The 27,500-nt window shown below is 36.2% G+C and overlaps 2 protein-coding genes across 5 annotated transcripts in view; one reads left to right on the top strand and one right to left on the bottom strand.

Moving 5' to 3' along the window:
• The window catches only part of LOC138014941 (uncharacterized), an 18,024-nt gene extending 8,830 nt beyond the window's left edge, over positions 1 to 9,194 (top strand). Inside the window, exons 1-5 of one of the 4 annotated variants that reach the window (XM_068861836.1) lie at positions 989 to 1,125; positions 2,799 to 3,203; positions 4,235 to 4,303; positions 4,795 to 4,836; positions 6,775 to 9,194. In XM_068861836.1, the coding sequence (XP_068717937.1) occupies positions 1,068 to 1,125; positions 2,799 to 3,203; positions 4,235 to 4,303; positions 4,795 to 4,836; positions 6,775 to 6,875 (675 nt within the window). In that variant the 5' untranslated portion in view covers positions 989 to 1,067 and the 3' untranslated portion in view covers positions 6,876 to 9,194. Of the gene's footprint in view, positions 1 to 988; positions 1,126 to 2,798; positions 3,204 to 4,234; positions 4,304 to 4,794; positions 4,837 to 6,774 lie in introns of those variants that run through there. The other 3 variants (XM_068861837.1, XM_068861835.1, XM_068861834.1) reach the window with 3 other exon arrangements.
• The window catches only part of LOC138014940 (histone deacetylase 6-like), a 20,087-nt gene continuing 1,772 nt past the window's right edge, over positions 9,186 to 27,500 (bottom strand). The window contains exons 3-19 of the mRNA XM_068861833.1: positions 26,324 to 26,377; positions 26,064 to 26,151; positions 25,238 to 25,278; positions 24,201 to 24,300; positions 22,591 to 22,662; positions 21,565 to 21,590; positions 20,043 to 20,147; positions 19,573 to 19,641; positions 18,984 to 19,110; positions 17,548 to 17,613; positions 16,057 to 16,116; positions 15,601 to 15,690; positions 15,114 to 15,220; positions 14,185 to 14,252; positions 13,316 to 13,391; positions 11,248 to 11,276; positions 9,186 to 10,248 (exon numbers count right to left, since the gene is read on the bottom strand). Of these exons, the coding sequence (XP_068717934.1) occupies positions 10,238 to 10,248; positions 11,248 to 11,276; positions 13,316 to 13,391; positions 14,185 to 14,252; positions 15,114 to 15,220; positions 15,601 to 15,690; positions 16,057 to 16,116; positions 17,548 to 17,613; positions 18,984 to 19,110; positions 19,573 to 19,641; positions 20,043 to 20,147; positions 21,565 to 21,590; positions 22,591 to 22,662; positions 24,201 to 24,300; positions 25,238 to 25,278; positions 26,064 to 26,151; positions 26,324 to 26,377 (1,189 nt within the window). The 3' untranslated portion in view covers positions 9,186 to 10,237. The remainder of the gene's footprint in view (positions 10,249 to 11,247; positions 11,277 to 13,315; positions 13,392 to 14,184; positions 14,253 to 15,113; positions 15,221 to 15,600; positions 15,691 to 16,056; positions 16,117 to 17,547; positions 17,614 to 18,983; positions 19,111 to 19,572; positions 19,642 to 20,042; positions 20,148 to 21,564; positions 21,591 to 22,590; positions 22,663 to 24,200; positions 24,301 to 25,237; positions 25,279 to 26,063; positions 26,152 to 26,323; positions 26,378 to 27,500) is intronic.

Below are 27,500 nucleotides of genomic sequence, written 5' to 3'. Positions count from 1 at the left end.
GTAAACGATTTCTGTTCTCCGAAAGTAACGACCCCCCGAAAGTAACGACCCCCCTAAAGTTACGACCCCCAAAGGCTGCTAATTCCGAAAGTAACGAGGGTCGCTACTATCGGAACTCTACGGTACTGAAACCCCACCAATCAGAAATACCCAAGGGACACGCCCAAGCGGCGTGTCCTGCTAATGAACTGTAAAAACCGCATACCAGCAGAAAACATATTTTTCGCAAGCTCATGTGTTGTTTTGATCAAATGAAGCGTGACTCGCGAATTAAGAAGTGATCAATTGTGAATTTTACGGCTAGATTAACTACATTTTTCACGAGATCGTGTCAAGAAAATAGCACTCGTTGCAGTGATTAGGTCTAAGCACTCTTTAACATTTTCGCTTTTAATTTACGGTTTGGTTAACTACACTTTTCACGAGATTGTGTGAAGAAAATAGCACTCGTTTACTGATTAAGCCTAATTAAACAATTAAACAATCTCGACCGTTCAAAAACAATCGCCTATAGCGCTTCTTTCTGTTTCGGCTTAAGTTTAAGGTTTCCTTGTCCTCTACCCAAAAGAATCTCTTCAAGAATACTCTCGAAATCCATGTTTATTCCGCAAAATCACCCAAAATTACAACAGAGAGTACGAACATGCGCAGTGATAGAAAAGCCCGTATTTCGTTCACAACGGTCCAGTGAACGTATTTCGGGCCTCGCTGGCAATGAGCATAATCGAAATCGAACTTTACCAGATCTCCCTTCCGTATGACCGTGGGGGATGTGGGTACGAGATTAGTCACGCAACTCTTTTACAAATTAGCCTTATGGCCTTTTTTTTTCTCTTTTATTACTATTTTTTTTTGTAATTATTCCATTAAATTGTAATAAATAAATAAATAAATAAATAAATAAATAAGTTAAAATATGATTCATTTCATATACCATTTCATCATTAATAGTTAATATTAACTATGGTGACAGCTGTCATCTTTAATACACATTCATACATCCGTCCATGCATGTGACTGTTCATCCTGAACTACAATTGTAGGTGCTCATTGGTCAACTTTAAGACATGTGGAGAGGACGTTTAATCGTTGCTTTCGTTCTATTAACCATCTCAACTGTCTTAGGTGAGGAGAAGCTTTCTTTATTTGATTTATACTTGTGCCTTGGGCTAAACTATAGAATACAGGCTATAGTTGCTCCTCTATTTGTCCCTGGCCGCAGCATTTAATATAGCCGCCTTAATTGATATAATGTGTAAATTAATGGCCGGGTATTCTAAAGTTGAGCCCGAAGAGAATTTCTGAACACCCATTTAAAGTTAAGAATGATTGATTTATTTCACTCTTTGGAGCAACTACGGAATACAGGGCCCATTTAAAGCACGAAATTATAAGCATGTCACGTAGGGACTATATTTATTAGTGATGTAAGCTTAAGTTCGATTAGGTAAATGGAATAGTCGATTGTTTAATCTCTCTCATCTTTCCTCGAAATTCGCAGCAAGCCGTACGGATAAATTAATTAGTTTCGTCAGCATATTTGTCTTTTCTGAAACTCGACAATGCCAGCTTTTTCTTTTTCTTCGTGCAGTTCTAAAGATGCATACCACGCTGCACATTCCTTTCTTTCCGTTCCGATTTCTTCGGCCTTTATGAAACGCATCTCGCAAATCTCGCTATCAATTTTTTTATTGCACACGGATAAAATATTCATGTGTCGAAAATTCATTTGATTGTACAATAGTTTTAAAAACAACTATTCACCGACGTGAACGTGGCTAGTGGAGGATATGCACCACTTGCCACCGACACTGAGGTGAATAGTTGTTTTGGCATTATACTAAAACAGTGAGATAATACAGCATATTATAAAATATTATTTTAACTCATTTATTTCTGCAAAGATTTTCGGGCGCAAATTCCGCGTGAATTGTTCGGAGGTGAATAGTATGTAGTTATTGACTGAGTGGGAGGGCCGGACGGGAAAATATTGGCTCGATGTCATGACTCATGGCCGATTGGCGTATGTTCGGTCCGTGCGCCATTACCGGGGTCCAATTCTTTTCTTGTCTGGCCCGACCTAAACTCAGTCAATAAGCATTTTATCATATGGGCTCTTTACACTATTCATGATGAGCATTCAGAATAAAGAGTTTGGACAAAATAAGTAGAACAAATTTGCACAGAAAGTTCATTTAATATGTTGTTTGCATTTGCTTTTCTGGCTGTACATATTTTGCATGTTTGAAAGCGATGAAATCCTTTAAATCCTTTCACACGGAGCAGCACGTGTTTCTAGCAGCGCCGTACGGCTTTGCAATGAAAGTGCATGCGGGACCTTATGGGCCATAATATTATGATAATTAACAATATTATTATTCCTTGAGCGTTAGTTGGATATGAGTGGTAAATAGCCAATGAGGTGCGTAGTGCGGAGTTGGCTATAACCAGTTATGCAAACTGGAGTTGGCTATAACAGTTATGCAAACCCTCAACTTCGTCTCAGGTTTGCATAACTGTCTTGAATTCTCCCAACTCCCCCTCATGTTTAGATGAGGCTATGGAAAACGTCCTCTATTGCTTTATTAGCAGAGCACTTGTGCAGTAGTATAGTGTAATATTAATTTAAGTAAAGATTTAAAACACATCATACATGTATGATCTGCACAACTGCTCTTAGCAGATCACTTGTGTGTCATTTGCAGATATTAATTATTTTAAGGATTAATTAGTATGGAATATTAATTTTATTTTCCTTGTGTTATTATAGTTACTCTTACAAAATATTTTTTTGTCAGGTTCTTCAAGCAACCTGAATATCAGTGAACTTGGACAAAGTTTCAAATACGAATGCACCTGTGATGCCGCTGTAGGAAATAGTCCCGACTTTCAGGGATTATGTTTTAGCGTTGCCACCCCTGGAAATAAAAGCCAAGACTTAGTTTGTCTCAAGCCTGGAGCTCACATAGATTCCAGTGGCTGTTTACGTGTTGATCCCCCCCTGTATGATTGTTGTCAGAAAAATATTAAACAAATGTATTTCCACACGCGTGGGGATGGATCTGGTAAATTCGTTCTTGTCACCAAATATGGACCGATATCAAGTTGTGACGATACCAATAATTGCAAGTTCACCATTTCAAGTAAAACAGGGGGACTGACATCATCCCAGGTCATTTGCACGATCAAGAGCACTGGAACAGGTGGGTTTATGATTTTAAATTTAGTACTTGTCAGCTTAATTAATGTACTTTATAAGTGTGGCAAATACATGTATTATTGGTACATGTGCCTTGTGGATTATAAGAATAGTTGTTACACGATGATTCAGCCAAAATACACCTCACTGTCATAATGTTTTTAAATTTGAAGACAGAAGACAAATGACAAACTTAGACAAAAACTACATGTATAATTATGGCTAAGAATTTTATGACAGGTCAGAATATTGTTAACCCCTACATCCACTCAAAATCCTTTTACATGGCTGCCCCAAATGACAATAAGGGCTAATGAAAATAGGGCATGCAGCCTCGCTTAATTAGGAGATTAATACATGTACAAGTAGGGTCAAACCTGTACGTATACATTGAATTACAGATCATGCACACACATACATGTATGTACCCCACCCCTTCACAAACACCAATACAGGAGGTAAATACTTAATCTCTTTCAACAGAAATTGAAAGAGACCAGGCATAGTACGGTAGTATATTAGTACTGTGTATAATGTAATTTAAAAGTACACTCTTAATTAATATATGTAGCTAAAATTATAGCAGCTGCCAAAAATACAGGAAACCCTAACCTACAGCTGTATATGCTTCCTGACCGTACATAAATTGGAGTTATTTTTGCCATAACCTGAAGGTGGCAGCTTGCTGAAGCAGTGTGAAAGGGAATTTGTTTTTATTTCAGTGACTATACAAAATGACTGTTTCTCAGTGGTTCAATTTGTTATCGAAACTCATATATAGTTGCAGGTTAAATTTGATTTCAGGTCAAAATGACTTTATCCTACAGCTGTAGGTTGATTTGTAATTTCGTTGTCTGGTATTCATTACGATAATCATAAATAGTGCAAAGAAATTACAAATCAACCTACATGTAGGTTAAAATCATTTTGACCAGAAATCAAATTAACCTGCAACATGATATTCTGTACCTCTAACAAATCCAATGAATCTTTATACTGTAACAGTAATTAATTTACTGTATTTTCTTTTTGCAGCAGAAATTTCCTCGACCAGTAATCCACCATTGATATCAATGGCAAGTATTGCACACAATAAGACTGAAGGTACACAATACTAAAATGATAACTTGTTACAGGGAAACATGTATACATAATTTTTAGGATTAGTGTACACATGTAGGTATGTTACAAGATTTCAGATGAAAATAATTATTGGAAGAACAACCAAAGTACTTTTTTCAAAAACCAACGTTATTTAATTGTAAATTGCAATGCAGACTCAGGTTTTTGCACTCTTGCCTAAAATAAAAATTAATGACAACTGAAAATATATGCTGGTGCTGGTGCTAGTGTAATATGTTCTACCAATTGAGCTATGAGGTGGCTCATTTGGGAGCAGGCCAATTTGTTAGGGCGCCCATGTGTTCCCATGAAAAGACTGAAGGAATGAAATAAATGTATTAATTTTGCAGTGTACAAATTATGTAGATTTAAGGAGGACAAGGAAAAAAACATTTTAACAATAATTATTTACTTCTAACTCAGACTTGCTGTTGATGGTTTCATAAAACTCTTGAAATATTAATTTTCTTTAGGTGACGTAACAAGAACAGTTTCACCTGGAACAACTAACCATGGTCAGTTTTGAATGTTCATGTAGTTGTAATGAATTTATATGACACATTTCCATATTCAAATGTGCTTTACAAGCAATTAACTAGCTGTGGTGAGATCAGACATCAGCATGTTCATGTACAGGCTGCGCTGGCAGCTGCTATCAGTCCATTAGCGATAATAATGACCCAACTCATGAATGAATGATACATGTATGAGGCCTGACCTTGTCTCTTTCTATAATTAATGAAAGTTGCTTGAGGCCAATTTCTTCTGCAACTTACTGAAAATTTTCCATAAGGAATGTGCAAATGCAAGTTAATGAACTAATTAAAAAAAAAAAACCCAATAAATCAATAATTACAAAGCAAATACTTCATTATTGCCAATCACTTCATTCATGTCTTAGGGTTATAAATTATTTATAACTGATCTGAGCCCTTGTACACTACAAACATGTACTTATTGTAAGACTGCAAATCAAATTGAATCAAGGATAAAATGAAATTATGGTCTTGGGCTGAGGAAACAATCATTTCAGGTAGACAAAAAACACACCAAATAAACGGCTTTCAGATCGAGGTCAGCTACTTCACTCAGAAATCAGCTACTTTTTTCCCTAAATTTGTCACTTTTGTCCAGACATGACCCTAATTAGATGCACACCCAACACAAAGTGTCCCTTTAAGTCTAAGCCTTTGCTAACCTACAGTATTTTCAGAAAAAGGTACATTGTAAGCTTATAGGATAAAGGGTAGCATTATTTTTAGCTTAGGGTAAAATCAACGCGGTCGTTTATCTTTATACTTGATGAGCAGCATTTGGGGGGACACTTTGTGACATTAATTGTCTGTATTCTGAGGCATGAATGATGTTGAAGTTAGGGAGAAGAGCAAGGGGACACTTTGTGGCGCTTATTGAAATCCGCATGCATCTAACTGGGGTCAGTCATGTAAATTGAAGTAATTTAGGCATGTGCAAATGGCACAAAGGATTCTTTACTGTTTGTCTTTTGACAAAATTTCTTCATTTAGGTTTCTCAGACAGAGTGTTAAGTATTTATGAGTCAATGAGTCAATGAGTCATGAGTCAATGAGTTAGTGCAGTTAATTAAACCATAAAAAAGAAAGCTAAAATTTTAGAGAGTGCTTAGGCCTAATCACTGAAACGAGGGCTTAGGCTTAATCAACAAATTATTGCTATATTGACTGCGAGTCTCACTGTAAAAGGTAAAGGTAAAGTCTCTTTACGAGCCTGAAGGCCCATTAAGGCCGGCGCTTAACTCTGGTTTCCATAGCATGAAGCGACTAGGAGTATTTATGCTCCCCCCTGGATGGGATGCTAGTCCATCGAAGGGTTACCCCCAGCATTACGCCGGTACCCATTTATACACCTGGGTGGAGAGAGGCACCGTGAGAGTAAAGTGTCTTGCCCAAGAACGCAACACAATGTCCCCGGCCGGGCCCCGAACCCAGACCACTCGATCCAGAGTCAAGCACACTAACAATGAGGCCACCGCACCTCCCACGAGTCTCATTGACTCATTTGACTCATAAAACATGCGTTCTCTCTCAGACAATAGTGATGCTCACTGTTACGTCACCTATTGTCATTGATGTGCCAACCAGAGATTTTATTGGCTGTCGAAACAAAGGATTCCAGATTTTGTTCTGTGGTTGGCAAAATTTATAAATAGTGAATATCACTATACTATAATAATTACAAAGATTAAGATCTTCTGAATATTTGAGGAACTGACTGGAAGTATGAAAAGAAGTATAAGTACAATAATCTTCAGGATTTGAACCCACAACTCACTACACTCTTGGCCTAAATGAGGAAATCAACAAAGGGTTAGGGAAGTGATCATGCTTAAAATGTAACTGGTTACTTTACTATTATAATATAATCATTTTGATACTTACACATTTCTAATCAATAATTTATTATTTCTTTTACAGCTGTAGCTGGTACCAGTAACAAAGGAATCATGATGGTTACAATCGTTACATGCACCATGATACCATTTATTTTGGTGAAATTATTGTATGAATCAAGCTGAACATAATTATACTGTACTTTTTATAAATCAAAATAGTTAGCACTAGCTGTTTATTGATTCCTTTTAGCTATTTTTGTGTGCAATCAACAATACAATTTTTAGCATTACAATTTAAAAGTTGTTTGAAGTAAAGGAAGGCATGCAACAACCTTAGAAAAGGAGGAAGAGGTTTGCATGCAAACCGACCTCCCTATCAATGAAGTACTTAAAATTAAAGTTATAACCACACAAATCCCTTTTTGACAGGAGAGGGGAGGCTTAAAACTGTGGCTTCTCTCAGACATTACTAAACAACAAAACACTGAAGCATCAAAACAGCATGAATGACCCCACCATACATTGAATACTAACTGACAAAGGCTGGATTTGAGATTAAATATCATTTTATGCCTAATTAGGCCCAAAACGTTATTTTTCTCATCTCAGTCTTAAGATGAATCCTAATCTTAATCTCGATGAATTAGGAGCAATAACGTTTTAGACCTAATTTATTTTAATAGGCCTAAAACGATATTTAATTTCAAATTCAACCATTCTTGGTTAGTACAATGTATTCAATGTATGGTGGGGTCATACATGGTGTTCTGGAGCTTCGTTTCGGTGTTTCACTGTTTCTCTGTTTCGTGGTTTAGTAATGCCCGCTTCTCCCCAACGAAGTGACAACAATGATCGGACGATTTTGGTCTCTCTTGAGGAGTGAGGATTTCTGTCTCACTTAGGGTTTTCAGGATATAAAAATCTGATATTTAAAACTCTCAAGTCTTGAGCTTTTACTGCTAAGGTTGTTCCTGACCATTGCTTTCATATTTATGAAACAAAGCCTTTATGAACACCATGAGAAATACTGCCTGTACAGTAGCTCACTTATCTCAGCTATTAAACTGGAAATGGTATTTTTTATGGCTGTTAAAAGGCTTGATCCTTGTCATTTTTAGTTATCACAGGGGCCCTGAAACTGTAAACAAGCCACACAATAAACAGGGTACAAATGTACTGCCATTATTTTAAAAACACTGAGCAGAAACGTTTGCATAGATATGGGGTGTGGCATGGGTATTTACAATACTGACAACAGTATGTTATTATGCTGGTTTTTTTAAAATAATAATTATATTATTTTTCATAAATAATAGATAATTACTACAGTACCTTTTTTTACCATAAAGTATTTTTTAGAGCTTACTACATGTATTCAGTCAAACAGAGATTTGTAAAAAATATTTTGTTACAAAAGGGGAAATAGTTCAATTAAATTGAAGTTGTGCAGATTTTCCACAAAAAAATCATATAAATTACTATGGATAAATGCAATCTGCGACAGCACTCGGGTTTAAAATCAAGACACTACAACTATGCATGCAGCTTCCAGGGAGGAAAAAAAAATGAATTATTATTAATAAAATTATAGTTAATTTCATTACTACTTGATGATGATGATGATGATGATGATGATGATGATAATAATAATAATAATTAATTAAAAATTTATATTGCACAGTTTTCATGACGATGTGATTACACCTTCGGATTTACTGAAATCAGCCTGACTAAAAAGTTGCTTTGGTGGTTGTGAAGGAAGGCTTTTACATTATTGTCTAATAATAAACCTACATGTACATGTACATTTAAAAGTTCTCCATTCTGTTTGGCTAAAAGAAATGCAGCTATTGAAATAATAGTGCAGAAAGAAGTTACAAACCAACTAAGCCTTGTGATTCGTCAATGAGCAGAAGAAAGTCAAATATAGCCAATCAAATGTGAGCCCTGGATGGTGCAATGTTTGCGTGATATGCATGGATATTGCTTCGGATTTACCATCTCAAATTTTTCATGCATATTATAAAGTAAGATTCACATGATTTTTCTCATGCTATTTTCATTTTGTTCATCTTTGAAAAAAAAATCCTCAAGTGTGCTTTATATATATTCCAAATTGCGCTCAAAGTCCTGTGATTATACATTTTATACTGACAGTTGAAAGTTAATATTTTAGGTATTTTGTAAAATCACAGCCACATTTTGAGCAAAAGAAATAGCTAGAGCCTAGTGTTCGAATAATTGGCAAACAATGATAGTTTTGCAACCAAGTGCTATACAAAAGACAAGCTAGGGCAATATTCTAAGCCACTAAAGTGAAAGCAGCTTTGTGTAGACAATAATTTGGTTACAATGAAGTTGCATTCACTTAATGTTGTTAATTGCTGCTTTGTTTATGGGTGTAGGACAGGTTGGAAATATTCATAGCTTAGTATATTAGTTAGTTCAAACTATTTTTATGCACTTGTACAGTAGTAGTGGATAATAAAGTGATTTATGAAATAACGTTTTAATGTGAGTCATATTTGGTCTGAATGCATGTAAGGTTGAATTGGCATACTGTATATGTACCATACTTCATTTAATTGAAATGAAGACTCTACTCTTGTTGAGAAAATCGGGAGCTTAAGCCAGGAGGACGATGACTGCTACAAGCATGTTATTGCAATCATTTTGCGATTACTCCAAGTCGTTCAGCGTGGAAAGTATGTATCAACATTCCAGCTGCAGGCATAAAACTAGTATGAATGATGTGGATGTTTGGAGAGAATTCCCTAAAAATATTGCTCCAGCCTTGGAATAAATGCTGCAGCTGCAACCAAAAATACACTGTGATAGTATTCATTTCCATCAAATGCAACTAGCACTTCAATTGAAGCATTTTCATCAAAACACCTGGATATATATAATAACACTGAAAAACAACAACTTACAGAAGAAACAATTTATACATGTATGTAATTTTAAAAAACCCAACTTGAAATTTTTTTATTGGTAAAATGAGTATGAGGAGGGTTTGTTGTCATTGAAAAAAAATGGTGTTGGGAGTTCATGCATACAGTGTGTAACTCATGGACGTGAATCTTTTTTTACCTTAATTTGTGGCTTTTAATCTGTCTAAGGGCAGCAGTGTTACTTCATTGCAGTCAATAGGGGCTGGTAATCAGGGATCAAAAACACTTAAAAACTAGAGTTTGTCCCCTTTAAGTACACTCTGATTTTCTTTTCTGACACACACTGTCCACTGCATTGCATTCTTCGGGTTGAAACCACCGGAAAGTTAGTTGCTGTGTGGTAGTAGTTTCCATGGACATTCCAAAAGAGCTTTGAGGAACATCAACAGGTTACCATTGGTTGCCACAATTCTCTTTTGCTTGCTTGATTTTTGGTGTCAGGCTGCATTAGAATAGTCTGTTTTACTAACTGCATGGCATTTATAATGGGCAGCTTAATACTCTTTCTCTTCCATAGCGGTCAACATTGGCATCCTGTGTTATCTTAAAACAATCCTCTCTTGTCTGTTTCACATTATCACCATATTTGTATTAACAGAACGCTGCAAACAATAAAGGAGAGATCAGACCCTCTAAGATTTTCAATAAAAAAAAGCTATGAACTGTCTTGAATTGGCCCACATGCACAAAATTATTATGTGTAATGTTATGAATTTGCCTGAATGAAATGTGACAAATCTTAAGGAGCCAAAATAATGATTTCTGTGTAGACTCTTGGGGAGCTCTTCTTCACAATTACCCAGTTAACAGAGGTTGGGTTCTGGTTTAGTATTATAGCAAATGGCAAACTGTTGTTTGCTGAAGCTTAAATAAGAAAACTTAATGGTAATTTTAGATCATTTCTTGCCTATTACATGTAGACACAGATAACCAATTAACACTAAAAACTGAGAAATTAACAAGTTCAAGTTGTAGTACAAGAAACTGTCTCTTTCTCTCTTTGTCCTGACTGACACATATGAAGGAAACATTACATAAATTAATATGCTTGTGTGGGAAAGATAACCATGCACAAAACTCAAAAATGAGAGATAAAGTAATTTATTATAACTATTATGGCAAGCAATTCTCAGGCTCAATGGAGCACTCTGATTGGCTAGGTTTCAGTCAGGATTTCACAGTACGGACCATTACCATGGAAATGGTCGGTTTCCGTATTTTTTCTTCCTCCTGAGAAATTCAAGTTGAGAGAAACAAAAAGTTTTAAAAAGGTGGAATTTAATTCTTTACTCGCAACAGTACAATTATAGCTTGAGCAGAATTTAGTTTTACATATAAAAAGTTATCGTTCAAAGTTTGCTGATGAAAGACGAAGATTACGCACATTCACCAATCTCGTACATAATGATGCCATATAATTAACAATAATAATTTACTACCCTCACTTTTTTTTTGCTCGGGACCATACTGGGGAATATTGGCCCTGCGGTCGTTTTTGTACAGACCTCGGTGAGTTCGGTCCATATACTACCACGACCTTGGGCCAATATTCCCCAGTACTGCCCTCGCGTTCGTTTAGTAAGAGGTTAGAGTACATGTACCTGTGAAGTCACCCAGTATTTGCAAACAACTAAACAAAAAAAACATTGAAACACTTGTTAGTGACAGAAGGAAATGCTTCCTTGTTCCAAGTAAATCAATCAACCCTGTGGAATGTTAATTTCATCACTCACTGAAAAACTGATTAACCCTTTGACGTCCAAACTGGCATAAACTGGCCAGACAATTTTACTCGTCAATGGGCAACCCCCGGGAGTCAGTGGGTTAAAGAACCCACATATTTCTAACAATGAGTAGGGGCATTGGTTCCCAGTTACAGTACATGTAAGTGATCATTGAAATAAGACAAAAGGAGTGATTAGGCTGTTAAGGGAGAATTTCAGGTTTTTCCTGCTTGTAAAAGTTCGATTTTGTAGTAAATTCTCATCACCATCTGCATGACTTAACACAGCTGACAGAGGTTACCAGAAGAATGATTTCTTTGTTATTCATCCTATAACTGTATGCTTACAAGTTGTCTAGAAGATACGTACAGTGTGATCAGTAGCACAATAGACACGTACAATTGTGTAACATATATCAAAAATGCAAAATTTCTACAAATTTCTCCAAAGTCATGATAACACTTTAATTTGCACAGTAAAACACACTAAGAGCCGAAATAATTATGTTTTGCTTGGTTTTAGCTTTGTAGACAACATTTTAAGTTATACCCATGATGCTTTGCGGCCTCTTAATTTTGTAAAATATCTAGTAATCTGTCCAAATTCATATTAACACTTCGTAATTATCACAGCAAAATCGCCATTAATAGGAAACAATCATATAATCCAAAGTTTTTTGCCAAGTCAGCAATCTTAGTTTTTACCCATAATACATTGCGCATCCTAAAACTAGTACATTTTACACACTTTAGGGTAACATATCAGCTTTTTTCTTTTTTTTTTCGTAGTGGGCTTTGTTGATAGCCTTTTTTTTTCCTTTTGTTCTTTTCTCCATCTTCTCATTGATTCTGCTTTATTCTCATGCTCCTTTGTGTCCATTGAAAACCATCTGGCGTAACGAACGTGACCCAACCGGAAGGGACATTTGCATTTAAAACACGTGCTTTTCTTGAGGTTTTCACCGCTATTTTTGGAGTTGTTACGTAACAAACAGCTTCTGGAACCTTCTTGGGAGGTTACCAAGGGCACATGTTGATGTTTCATGGAAGGAATTGCCCGAAATCATGGCGAAATGGTCGTGTTGTTTCGCTGTCTTTCTTGCGAGAAAATCCTACATGTAATAGGAGACTCATGGAGAAGCGTTTCACAAGGCTTAAGATTTAGAAAAACTCTTCTTGCGAGCTACCTACTTTATATTTTAACGTGGAAATGCTCATGAACGTTCGTTTTGAGATGAGATTCAAATGTGGCGGCAATCCGAAGGTTTTGGATCCATTGCGGGCATTTGGGAAGAGTTTGACTTTCGTTGATGCTTTTAATGGCATATCAAACCATGGAGCGTTTCACAAGGCTTGAGATTCAGACTTTTTCTTATTGCGTTGGAGCGAATGGTCCTAGATTGTTCATATTTTCAGGAAAGAGTCCCCAGAAAGTGAGAACGCCGTCTGCGGTGGTATTTTTATTTTTCACCTCGTTTTTGTAACTTGTCTGGGAACCTTAATTTTAACTGCAGAAGTTCAGAGCAGTATCGTGACGCCCTAACTACGAGGTACTTTTTTGGAATTTTAACCATACAGATTCTAGTTTTAGAAAAGTTGAGTTATTAGGTTGAAAGTATGTTTGGTCGTTGTAATTTTAAGATTTTTCCAAACGATAATGGGCGTTTTGGTCTAGATATATTTTTTATCGAACAACATTTCATCTGGGTAAATGTTACGCGTGACGGCCATATTTTTAATCAATTTTGTCAAACAAAAATTTCGCCAAAAATAAGAGTGCAGTGAATATTCACGAAACTTTGCATATTTATTGACAAACATGTTACCCTTATTTGTGTGAAATCTTACAAATGTACGGCTTATAATAAAGAAGATATTTGGGAAGGAGTTTGTGTCACTCTGATTGTACACATGTAATGTGCTACTGATCTCTCTTATTTTCTTACCTTTCATCCTTCTTGGTATTTTTAGAATTATTATCTTCTTTTTCCAACATCTTATCATTTACCCCTGCCTTGAAAGCTGAAAGAATCAACTTTGATATTAGTCATTTAAGGGGAGCAGGCTCACCACTGCGCCTCTCACCAATGTGGCCTGGGATCGATTCCCGGTCCTGGTATCATATGTGGGTTGGTTCTCTCCTTGCTCTTGAAGGTTTTCTCTGGGTACTTCACTTTTCCCCTCTCCAGAAAAACCAACACTGCCAAATTACAATTTGATCTGGAATGTATGGACACATGTTAAACGAGCTCCTGAGCGCTCTTAAGGACAGTGTACCGTGGATAAACGAATATTATTATTATTGTTATTATTATTATTATTATCATTATTATTATTATTATTATTACTATTATTATTAAGTGATTTACCTGGGAGTCACGAGGCGCAGCCAAGTGAGTGCACAAATGACAAACATCATGGTCGAGGACAGACAACCCTGAACCACGTTATTTTGATTTCTTTTTACCACAAATTATACACAACGTCAATTTCAGAGAGTGACAGATAGTGACCAAGACCATGACACAAAGAAAGAGCAAGCATTGTCTATAACATTCATGCAATCTGATTGGTTTGTTTCCCAAAATAAGCATTTCTGATTGTTCATCCATGTTTGAGAGCTGAAAAAGGCATCGTGTGATACATTGACGCAGCATTGGCAATGGCAAATTAGTCAATCAGGCCCCGGTTGTTCAAAAGGTGGATAACGCTATCCACCACATAAATCACTATCCAGCGGATAAACACTAGCAAACCAGTTGAGTTATCCAGTGTATAGTACTATTTCTTGCTATTTGAGTGCATGTAAACTAACCTCCAATATTGAGTGAATTCCAGTACTTGCTGTGCTCGCTGATAACATTTCTTATTGTTTCAAAGCAACTGCTTGGCAAAAAAAACATAAAACATTTGCTTCATAATCAAGTTATCTTAAGAGCTTACAAAACCTAGGAAATGACAGCAATGTTGTTATATCCAAATTGAAAATGATCATTCCAGCATTGAAATAAGTTTTTTTTCATCTTTATTATTTTCTGAAGTGATAAGTGAAACCTGGTATCACTGAGACCAAGTAACAAAATTGTAAAATTAATTAAGTTTCACAGAATTCAGCCTTTACTGAAGTTTGGTTAAGGACTTCTACCAGTGTCTGCCAAACTCAGACTGCAGACCGCAAACTTCACCCAAACCCCATCCCTAAAAAGGAACTCTGCAGTGACATAATAGAAAATTCACGACCTTGTTGCCTTAAAGTTTGCCTTTCACTTGACTGGTATTCATTATCAGCATTTCCAAGATTACCGACATAAATTAATCACATTTTAGAATAAAATAGATGTTAATGCTGGTAAGCAAATACTGGGCAGTGCCTGGGAGGAGAGCGTGACTTCCATAACGTGACTACCTTATTTGGCTCTTTCATTCATCCTGCCATGCAAGCCTTCTCGGTTTGACATTTCCAAAGCTCAACTCGTTCTGCTTTTTCTGTTCAGCAATTTACGCTAACTTCAACTACTTATGGTAGTTGTATGCATTAGTTTGGTCAAACCTTCCATTAATATCAAAGTTAAAAACCCTGTTTCAAATTAATTACCACCCATAGCAATCCCTTAGAAACCACACAAGAGCTGTAGCTCCCCTCCTTTTTAGGTAACCCCCCCCCCGCTTATCTTATGCTCTTATGCTAACGAAAAGCGTCTTAATATGCAAAGTTAAAGAGTCTATAATGATAAATCATGCTACCTATCGGATGGCGCCATGGAACCATCAAGGCGAGGGCATGGGTCTCCAAGGAGGGAAGAAGTACAAGCGCACACAGATTCCTCCACAGATCTAAGATTGTACCCTCCCTAAAGTAACAAAAAATATGTTTTATTATTAACTAAAGAAACGGTATGTGGCCCACTGCAATCAACCAACAGAATTACAGGTACTGGTCTGACGATGTATATTGTGCACTGTAAATACACGTGCATACATCATCAATAAAAACAGATACATGTATCCCATATCATACAGTTATGCAGATAAACAGATTATAATTATTATTATACAGATTCTACATTTCTATAGATCCTTAACTCAAACCCCTGCCATCCTGAAATATATTATCCAAACCTAGAGATTGAAGTATAAAGGAACTTTACGGAAACAATTGAGGAGGGAGATTGGAATCAGCCTCTTGTAAGTGAAAATCATTTCTCTTCCTGATCTTGTGCAGCTAGTTTACCTCTAGAACAATAATTATTTTTCCATTCGCTACATTTGTCAGAAGTTTTGTCAGATGGTGATATCCTTCTGGCGTGACATCACATTGTCCCTGGAAAAAAAGTAAAGAATTTCAGACGATAATGTTTTTGCAATAATATTATTGCTAAAAGCAAAAGGAAATCCAAGTACAGGTACATGTAAGAAACCAAGACTGTTTTTCATGATCCAATAAAGGAATCACAAAATATTTTTAATGACGTTCGTTCAAGAATAAGCCCTTCTGTCAGAGCAATTAAATTCTCTGAGGAAGGGCTCTGAGGAAGGGCTAATTAACCCTCAATATCAAACATTACATCTTTTTATGTCATGGAAATTCACCCCTCATTGACTTGTTTGAAAAAAAATCATGTTCCACTTTTCAACGGACACAGAACCACATAATTCTTATTCTTTATTAATAACAGAATCACTTCACCTTTGGGTCTCCAAGGGCTGAATCAAATCCAGCTGACACCATAACAAGGTCAGGATCAAACTAGCAATCAAAATTTCAATTATTATATACCGGTATTACAATAGAGAATTTTAACACCCTAATTACTCTAACTACTTAAAAGGAGTTTTTCAGGCAGGGAAAAATATTGAAGGCCTCATGCCGGTTGACATCTTGATCATGATCATTTTTTTTTAGCAGGGGGAGGGGGAGGGTAGCATATCATGTGTTTTCACAGTCCTTGTGAACAGTTTTTCTCAACAACATCTTTGGATTGTAAGTCTAGATCAACTTTAGTACATTAAATTTTCTTGTTATTCTAGTAATTGTCATTTGATTCCACAAGGAATATGAAAGGGATAGATGTGGCAACTATTGGGAGTGAGCAAAGAAAGTCATTGATGAACATTTAAGTTCATGTCCTTCCAGGTCATTTCAAACCATTAAATATCACATGAATGTGGCAAGCAGATAAACATGCAGTTTGTTTTTTTTTTCTTGTAAACCTACTTGTATAAAACAGCAAACAGCATTCAAGTTGCTTCCAAGTCTGTTGTTTCGTCATGTTATAGTAATAATTATTGTACTACACTGTAAGCTCCCTCAATCAAGCTCTCCTCTTAAACACGACTTGATGCACTATAAAAGGCACGGTGCCATAGGCACATACATATACATGTAAATGATTTATCAATCAACCATGGACGCAACCGAGCTCTGCGATAATCTGTGCAATAAAAAAAAGCCCCTTATGGAAATGTGTCCGTAAAAATATGCCATTTAAGCAATAGAGGACGTTTTCTGTGTTTCCATAGCCTCATCTAAACATGAGGGGTAGTTGGGAGAATCCGAGACAGTTATGCAAACCCGAAATGCATAACGGTCGAGAATTCTCCCAACTCCCCCGAGTGTTCAGGTGAGACTATGGAAACACGGAAAAAAGTCCTCTATTGCTTTTATAAAATATTTCTCAAACACAGTTCAACAAATGAAGGAAAATGCTGTATTTTTTTACGTCTTGATTGAAACAGATTTTCCTGATACACGCTCATATTTCCTACCAGCCAATCAAAACACCCGTCTGACTACATAACCAATCAAAATTTGTGTGATGTCACAGCCGTGTTTCCATACTCTCATCTAAACACAACTATCAACCAACGAGAGTGTGGGTACTATCCTCATTAATTTTATATAATTTTGCAAAAAAAATGTTATTCTTTTTTTCTCAATCCCCAGTCCCTTTTTCTTGCGCAAGAAATATCTTTTCGGGCTTCCGTCTCTGTGTTGCTGTTTGTTGATCACCATCTTGGATAATTAATAAGTCACGCTTGAATGAATTTGAACAAGAGCAGAGCGTGAAGCCACCCATTTTATAGTGCATCTTCGTGTTTAAAAGCAAAAATAAGTTGAAACAGTTATTGCCTAATAGTTTACCACTTAATCACAATGAAAGATGTACAGTAAAAAAACCTCATAGGCAATTGGTAGAAGAATGTTATGAAACACTGCAAGATACTCTGCATCTCCCATATGTTTCTAAAGAGAATAATATTACAACATTCAGTTATGCAATACTATTATCAGGAAAGGTGTCACACAGGTAATTCAACACAGGAGGGCAGCAATGTCCTCTGCATGAGGGGAGAAAGTCACATGATAACCAACCCACATCACACATCATGGCACCTGTTGACACAACTCTGAATAGAACACTGGAGTGTGAAATAATAAGTACCCTAAATGTGTAAGGGGAGGAATGGAAGCCTGCAAACAAACCAATCAAAATATATAAATGGAAAAGCACATGGTCACACTATTCACTACTTGCACAAATCTGGATAGGCATTGTTTTTGACTTCTCTTGGGACATAATAATTTTTATTATTCATGTCCCAGGAGAAATTGCAAACAATGGTTATGCAAAAGTCTTGGGGGGTAATAGAGGTGTATTATGGGATTGTGCAAGTAGTGAATTGTAAACCTCCTTGGTTTCCCCCCCCCCCCCCCCCCCACCCATCTCCATGACTTTTAATAGTCAACCTATGGCAATGACTTGGTTTTCACCAAGCCTTGCTAATTTACATTTATTTAACATATTAAAATAAATTATGGTGATGTACATGTACAAATTAAAACAACTTGTCAGACTTTGAATTTCACTTGTCTCTAGCAACACATAAGCCACTGTAATTTACTTTTTTTAACTTCATTTTTGGCCCCTTTTTCAAGTCTACACCATTTTGTATAGTTCTTAGGAGGCAGTGTGGCCCAGTGGTTAGGGCACTTGACTTGAGATCCAGAGATCCCAGGCTCAAGTGCCACTCTGACCACTTGTTGAATTTGATCCTGGTACCGGTAGTCCCTGGTTCAACCTCCCAGCTGCATTAACTTGTCTTGTAAATAGCCAACCAACTGGTTAGCCTCCGGCCAGTTGGGATTATTAAAAGTTGTTGTTGTTCTGTTATGTTGTTTCGTTGTGTTTCACTGGCCCTGAAAAGCCCCTATGGCGAGCAGTCAATTAAGTATGTATTGTATTATTATTGAGTGAATTTGGAATCACACCAAAAAATTGCTTGTCTATGTGAAGATGAGCAAGTTTTAGATTAAACCTCAAATAAAATATTTCCCTCCAATTTATGTGATCTACATACTAGTAGTTAAACTTTTTTTTGACTATACGTTTATTTTTTTACTTTCCTTTGTTTTATAGACATTATCAAGTTCATCTGAAACAAAGGAAAGTGAAAAACAAACTAGTTTGAAAAGCTTTTAAGCAAGGAAAAGTTTTATTTATACAAGTTCTACAACATACACATTAAAACGGCTAAAATTAAATTATTGCTTTGTGAACATCGAAATGTAATAGTTATTCTCCTTTTGGGAGTGGATAACATGAATTTACCTACCTTGTTCCAAGGCACATTAACTGTAAATCCTTGCCCAGGACCACATCCAACAAAGTCATAATTGGCTTCCGTGGAGAACGGAAAAAATTGAGCATTATCGTAACGGTGAATTGAGAAGAAAAGCACACTGGTGAAACAGAGATTAATAATTAAAATTAATGGTATATCTCTCAATTATTATGCGTGCTGTGATTGACTAAATTAGCAGGCTCATCTACAGTATGGCCTGCTAAATTTGAAATATTTCAATTAAACATTCTGTAGCAAGTTTTTCATGGTGTTTCTTTTACATAAACTTGTAAAATTGTTTCAATATTTTGCACCTGATGTCAACTCGTTTCCTTTCCTGCACGGCTGATTACCACAGATATTATATAATAAATATCTTCAAGTTACTAACCTCGTTTTCTCAGTCTTTACTGAAAGTTACGGATCTTTGTTTTTTCCTATTGATTTATGGCCTGTGCACCAAAACAACTCAGGTAGCGTAACTTACAGTACAGACCTCAAACTCAGCTACTATACATGAAGCATGATTGATTAGCAGGATGCAATTTAAAACACGGTCCGGTATGTCACCATAGCTTACTTTGGGTCAGATTCAAAGAGGTGTTGAGTTCCATTTCCATGATGGATGTCCCAGTCCACAATTAAAATTCTAATCATGAACCAAAAAGATCACTGTAAGAACAGAGCACAATTCTAAATTAATATTATTTTAATCATGGCCAACAGCAGAAAAATTTAATTACCTGATCTATAGATCTCTAATTGATCAACTGCTGAAAAGTGTAGGAAAAATGTATGCCATTTGTCAAGTACTCTTTTCTCTGGCTGTTGTCATCCTGACATTCTGGAAAGTGTTTGTGAATGTCAGCCTGCACTCCGTGGAAAACCCTTTCCCACATTTTACTGATTTTGTAAATAATAATTTAAATTACAACTTGATTTTATTTTGACACATGCAATAGTTGAAAAAAAGGGGGTAACCCATATACATAATTTATGAATCAGCAAAGAGCAATCTGACACCAGTCCTTGTCCTGAAGTCAAAGTTACCTCTCAACATTCCATCTCTCTTGAGCTATCCTTGCAGCAATTGCCACATTGTTGAAAAAGCAGTAACCCATGGCAAAATCACAGTCTGCATGGTGACCAGGGGGCCTGACCAATAGAGATTTATCACAGAGTCAAGAAGGATTTTTAACACCAATAAAATAATTAACAAATTATTATTGGACGAGGTTGAGCAAAATATTGTGATTTGTCAGTGGCAAGCAGATCACAATTCCCAACAATTAAATCTTTTTCTGAAAGCTCAGGAAAGCAAACTGACATTTTCACACAAGAGCGTGGTTTCAATTTACGCATGAGCAGACAGCAAAACACTTATTTGTAGACAGTTATTTGCAGGTCACGTGTTGGGCTCTCGGCCAATGAAAAGGAAGGGCAAAAATACATCAAATGATAATTATAATTATTGATCACTTCTTAACCCATTCACACCTGAAACACCCTAGGACGCCTCCCATTGACAAGTAAAATCGTCTGGCATTAGAGTAAAATCTATTAAGTGTCAATCTCAGGGGTTAATGGAGGGGTAGCTTCTAAAGAAACTGTGGTGCTGCGTCGGTGGGGAAGTAGTATACAAAAATTTGGTTTTATCAACGGATTTGATAATGTAAATTGGCCACCGTACAGAGATTCTAAATCTAGAATCTCTGTACGGTGGCCAATTTACATTATCAACTCCGTTGATAAAACCAAATTCAGGGGTTAATGGGTTAATTACATACAGCTCAGTGCAGTACAGAGTGTATTAAGTTCTCTTTTTTAGAAACTAAAGTCTTGATGGGAGCACACCAAGACATGCGTTTTAAATTACCCTGCTCAACTCAAGTTTTATTCAAACAACTGACTTTGTCAGTTGACTTAACTGATTAGAGTGTAATGTGGAGTGCTAGTTTTGTACCCCATAATTATGAACCATGTGAGCGTTAGCCTTACTAATGGAAATGGGCCCACACAAGGACAGAGAAAAACTCTCCAGAGTGTGAATTGAACCCACAAGCTTCGGGTAAGATGACCGATGCTCTTACTACCGACTGAGCTACAAGGTCAGACGGGAGAAGGCCGTGGGAACTGAAGATGTTAAAGTCACGGCAATGAACATGTACAAGTACAAGGAAGGGTTATGTTTTAACAACTGTTGGCCGTGTAGCACTTTATATTTGAATAGTTGTTTGAAACAGAATGACAGAGGTAAACTCAAGACTGAGCTGGAACTTGCAATATTATCACACATTGTAACATTTCAAATTCACTGATTAAGCTGCCACATACAGTTCTTTGAAAGCCCTCAGAACTTTCTGGCCTATTTTGGGTGCCACTGCACAGTTTACATGCATTTAAAAACATTATGGTCTGTAACAGTCATCACTGACTGGTCTTGCAATAATCTTTCTCTTTCTTGCCTTAAAAACCCTTTGAGACAAAAAAAGCAAACCACAGCTTTATAATTCCTCGCCAGTATCATTTTGAAGGCTTTTATGAATTAATTAATTAAACACAGCAATTTTACCTCACTATAGCAACTGCATTCTGGACCTGGATTAACAAAATTCTAAAATTAATAATTATAATAATTATTCTTTGCCAAGAAAATATTTTTTGGGACTAAAATAATATCAATCAGTTAATGGATGTCAAAAGCAATAACCTTCATTTTGGTGACAAGTTAAAGAGTGACCTGTACTCAAAGCATTAAGCATGACTGCAGTAAAGTGAGTCCCCTGATAGAAACAACTGACTAAGAGTATTTCTACTCTCCCCTGGATGGGATGCTAGACTAAGTCCATCGCAGGGTTACCCCCAGCATTAAATTCGCAGGTACCCATTTATACACCTGGGTGGAGAGAGGCCCCGTGAGAGTAACGTGTCTTGCCCAAGAACACAAGACAATGTCCCCGGTCAGAACCCCAACCCGGACTACTCAATCCAGAGTCGAGCACACTAACCACGAGGCCACCGCGCCTCCCGAATTCCAAATGTGCCTCCCGCAAAGTGGTCTGATTCTCAAATGGTCGGCAGTTCTGTAAGATTCTTTAGGATCCTGAAGGATCTTGAATAGAATCCTAACAGGCTGGGATCACAAGAACGACACTGATCTTGATGAAGATTTTATCAGAATCTTACTAGGATCCTGGGAAGGATTCTTATCAGAGATTAATAAAAACACTACTTTTGTTTATTTCATTTATAACTTAAAAGTGAGGGAACTGTCTGAGAATTAAAAAAAAAATACAATGTAAGGCCAGTTGAATCAATACTTTATGCAAGAGGTCATTACCATTTAAAAAAGTGAATGAGTTACATGTATGTTGTCCCAATTGAGCCCTGGCATCGAATGACAATAGTTAACTTTAAAGCTGTAATGGAACATATTAAAGCTGCACTAAAAGCCTTCAGATAAACGCTGATGTGGACTCTACACATGAGTGTCAAAACTATGGGTCTTGAATCATAATTATTTTTGTGTAGTGCTCATCAACAATAATTCTTTAAAAACTGGAACTCATATAAGCATCAAACCAAGTATACAAAACACCTTATCTGTGACAACAGCTTCCACAGCAGCTAAAGTGCAACCACAGGCAAGACGAGCACATTCACAGGCATGCTGTGGACAACAACAAACAGATCGATCTATTATTTTTTTAAGGGAAAGAGTTGCAAAATGGAAAAAGAGCAGTAAGTAGGGTTGTAGAAGCTGGGAGAAAGCCCTTAAGAGCAGCAAGTACCATCAGACTGCATATTCAGCCACAGGCAAGAGAGTGTTGGTTCAAAACCTCATCGGACTAAACACTCACAAAGCTAGAGTTGTGGTCTTTTTTTATTACCTGAGACCTATCCTGAAGATCTCTGGTTATAGCTGCTAATTATATCACAACAGTAATTTCATCTTTGTATTAACATTCAAATCATTGTTACATTGTACCTACTTTTTGGTGTCATATTTCAGGTATTAATAAAGGAAGGTTACACAAAGCCAATAATTATTATAGTGCTGTGTTGTGGCACTTGCAAGTTAAATTTTTTATCATGGTACAATTATATTATTTATAGCACCTGTACAATGGAGAGCTGGTCTCAATCAATTTATCAAATAATTAGGATGGTACACACACTCTCATTGGTCAATAGCTGTGTTTAGATGAGAGTATTGAAACACGGCTGTGACATCACATGAGATCACACAAGTTTTGATTGGTTATATGCTGTCAGACATGCATTTTGATTGGCTGGTAGGAAATAATTATGAACGTGTACATGTACACCGTATCAAGAAAATCTGTTTCAATCAAGAATTTTCCTTCATTTGTTTCCTTCATTTGTCAAATTATCTTTAAGAAATATTTTATAAAAGCAATAGAGACCTTTTTCCGTGTTTCCATAGCCTCAACTAAACACTCGGGGAAGTTGGGAGAATTCTAGTCTCCCTCGCAGCCATTTTTAGTCTCGTCACGCAACGCTCCTCCCCACAGACTAAAAACGGCTGCGAGGGAGACTAGGAGAATTCTTGACAGTTATGCAAACCCGAGATGCATAACTGTCTTGAATTCTCCCAACTCTCCCTCGTGTTTAGATTACGCTATGGAAACACAGAACAAGTCCTCTATTGCTTAAATGGTGCATGTGATGCATGCATGGGCACACATGGAGTAAGTGAATGCAGGGTGAATGACCGGACAACTCAACATAATGAATGAACAATTTTATATTTAAATTGTTACTAGTCTACGGATGAAAAAAATCAGTTCTCATTTTTCCTCACATTTCGAAAGTACTTGTGTTTAATTAAAATATGACAGTCACTGTGAAATATATTTTTGTCGTAATTTCAAGATGAAGACTGTTTATTATAACTCCACTCTTTTCATTCCGCCATTAGTAAATTACATCTTCAGTGCGGTTCCAACAAATAAGCTCTCAGCGATCTGGATCAAGAAAAAAAGGATGTCATTTTCTCACTAGCTTAAAAATGAAGTGTGTGATTGTGGCTTAATTGGTATTTAGTACAAGATTTTTTGGCTTTCAGTTGTCAAATGTGGAGAAAAAAGAAGTGATTTTTTAATCATAGTAGCACTTTAAACTGGTGGATACAGCAGATAAATGTCAATGTCATTCAGTCAGCTGTCTTCTATAAAAGCATTTTACCTGACTCAGATAAACCGAATCATAGTCACATGCTCCTATGTTGTAGAGTTCCTCTGCTGCCATAGTTTGAGTTGACTTTATCTTGTTGACATGAGTTTTACTAAAACATCATTAAAAATTGGTTATATACATGACTTGTATGGTGGGGGACAGCTACACTGTAAGACAAAATAATGTGTGAATATTGCTAAGACACAGTAAAGTCCATTTTCTAAGGAAATCCTGATGACAATTTTCATGGATGGAATTGCTGAGGCTTCATTAAAATGATCTCTAGAGACATTGGTGGCTTGGTTTACCCTGGTGAGTTAAGGGTCATACAACAGTGCAAATAAGGAAAGCATGCCCTATTCACAATGTCAATGAAAAACAACACCAAGAACTCTGTACTTCTCTCTTAGAGTAATGCAAATAGTGTAATGTCAGTTCTTTGATCCTCACAGAGTTTAATGAAATGGTGTTGTGGGACAGTTGTGCATATGGTTTAAAGTCCTTTTCTGTTCCAGATTGTCCACGGAAAAATGATTGTTTGAGCCACATTTGAAAGGGATTATGTATTTCCCGAAAGATATACATATACGATATATATATCTGGTGAAGCAACATAGGCGTGATGAACTGAACTGTGTGTGTATCCAAGAAAACCTTGCCCGATGAACCGCTTACACTGTAAGTTGGTTGAACTTGACCCCTTTTGCAATCGCTGGTCATTGCTTGAGGGATGAGTCAGGTCCCTAGTCAATACACAATGTAACTAAAAAGTTTTATTATGCTAGAGAAAGAAAAGCAATGTTTCCTTGACTGGCGTTATTTAAATTATAGTTATGTTAATTCTTTTTAGCCAGACAATTATGTAATAATAACTGACAGAGACTAGTTTAATAGTGCCCATGCAGGCCAGCCCAATGAAGAAACATTGTTGATTTGCATAATGCTAATTAATGTGTGGTCAGATTGGTAAAATGTCCGACCGAAATGAAGATTTGAAAGGACACATGACCTATTATTGACGAAAAATTATTTCCAACACTGATCACCTGTGCTGACTTTGCAACTCTCCATCAGAAGCAAAACGAGACTGAAAAGAAAGGACCAAAAAAACTATAATCATTATCACCAATTATTATTATGTAATCACAAATTATAACATTTACATGTAAAATTATACATTTTCCTCTTATTCTTATTCTTCTATTAACTAATAATCATAATAATAATAATAATAATTATTATTATCATTATTATTATTATTATTATTATTATTATTATCATCTAATTATAAATAATGCTTTTGAAAATTATTTTCATGTAAAAGCTAGCGATAAAAACCTTCCGACGTTTCGGTGACCTCATGATGCCATTATTGAGGAGTTGGAAATGAACATGCGAGTTCACAACAGATATAAAATACTCCAAATTTGCATGAGTAAAGAAGAGCAAGACAAAGACTTTAGCACGTATTGAATCTGTAGTCTAAATTAAGTTTAACTTTTTATCGCTAGTTTTTACACGTCTATGACGATTACAATCATCATCATCATCATTACTGATTAACATCATCAATATCAAGTTCAAATTCAAGTTCAAGTTCATTTATTCACACTTATTCAACTACAATACAACAACAAAAAGACTAAGTTATTATTACCAAAGTTTTCCATGCTACATGTAAATTATAGACTTGCATGTACTAGATGAAAGTTTCATTGCCTCCTTCACTTAATAAACTTAATTAATGCAACATGATCTGCTTGATTTCATGGTCTTCTATGCTTGACGCCTGTTATGCTCAGGTTGTCTTAAACTCACAGTATGACTGAACTAAAATTCAGTTAATTTATGGTCTTTTCCTTTCACACTTACCGCAATTTCCTGGCATCTTTCAAGGAGGCCATACTCTTTGAGCTTGTCATAAGGCCTTTGAATTCTGTCAGGTACCTCTGGATGAGTACTTCATCCATCATGAAAAAATTCAAGCAGTAAATGTTTTATGATAATTTATACGTGATAAACAATAAGTGATATAAATTTCTGTCATGAATAAGAAGAAGAAGAAGAAAAGGAAGAAGAATAGTAATGACATAAGAGTATTGATTGCATTCCTTAATGTCAAACAGCCTTACCTGTCCCACACATTAAAATGCTTTTTCATTCTTTCATCAAAGACAACTCCTGTCCTAAAAGGTGCAGAAAAAAATCATCATTCACTGGTAATATTCATTGCTAATATGAATAATGAAATGTAACTTCCTTTCAAAAAATACAGGCTGGCTTCATTTTTGTGTCAAGTGTTCAATTCTTATAATTATGTTCTGTCTGGCTATATTGCATTTCCAAGATCCTTGGAAGAAACTCACTTGATCTCCCTCCCCTCTCAAAAATCCATTGGTTAAGATCCCCACTACTCGATCCCATACATAGCCTTTCACTGAGTGTAATGATTTTTCTTTCAGTGTACAGTACATTGTAAATGTCACACCAACAAAAAGAGTGAAAGATGCAAGGTGTCTACGACTACAATGTATGGTTTCTAAAAAATTAAGAAAGAAAGCTGACTTACAAAATAACAAAGATTTAAGAATACTTTTACTTAGGAGAATTGATGACCTCAACTGAGTGACCAAGGAATTCTTCAGTATCCAGAACACATCAATAGCTATTCATATTTAAGGGGATTTTGTATGATGTCACCCATTTCCTTCAGTGGTCGTCAAATTTCAAATTATATTGTTACAGTAATTAATTAATTATTATACAATGTATAAGGGCCAATGCCTCTTCTGTGTGTTCTTGTTTTTTTGTACAAGCATAATAAGTACACTCTTAAAATTGGCAAGCACATGCTTTCTGTTGATCAAGAGCACCAAGGGATACATACATAGTAATCACAGTGTACGTTGTACATGTTACCGGTAAAATCCGTTGTCAGGTGAAATCCGTGTTTACCTATGTTGAATTGGTGATCCTCATTTTACCTAAGCAGCATACGCACTAAGATAAATTAAAGAACTGTTTTTAGAAGCCTAAATTAGGCCTAGAGAAAAATTAGGGTCAGGTTTGGATTTGCTTTGGTTATTGTACATATAGATATCAATTGACTTATTATAATACAAAAGTAAATAATAAAAAGAACTGTGTTGGGTTGAGCATGTGCGTCATTGTAGTTCACTGGTGAAGACACAGGACTACAGATCTGGAGGGTGCGAGTTCAAGTACCGGTAAGTGATTAGTACAGTCTTCTGTTTCATTACTAAGTATGTTGTGATGTTGAGCCTAAAGAGATATAAGTGTAAGAATACA

This window comes from Montipora capricornis, chromosome 9, assembly GCF_036669925.1.
Source record: "Montipora capricornis isolate CH-2021 chromosome 9, ASM3666992v2, whole genome shotgun sequence".
Taxonomy (NCBI): Eukaryota; Metazoa; Cnidaria; class Anthozoa; order Scleractinia; family Acroporidae; genus Montipora; species Montipora capricornis.
The sequence above is the reverse complement of the archived record's forward strand: the minus strand, read 5'-3'. Positions and strand labels throughout refer to the sequence as shown.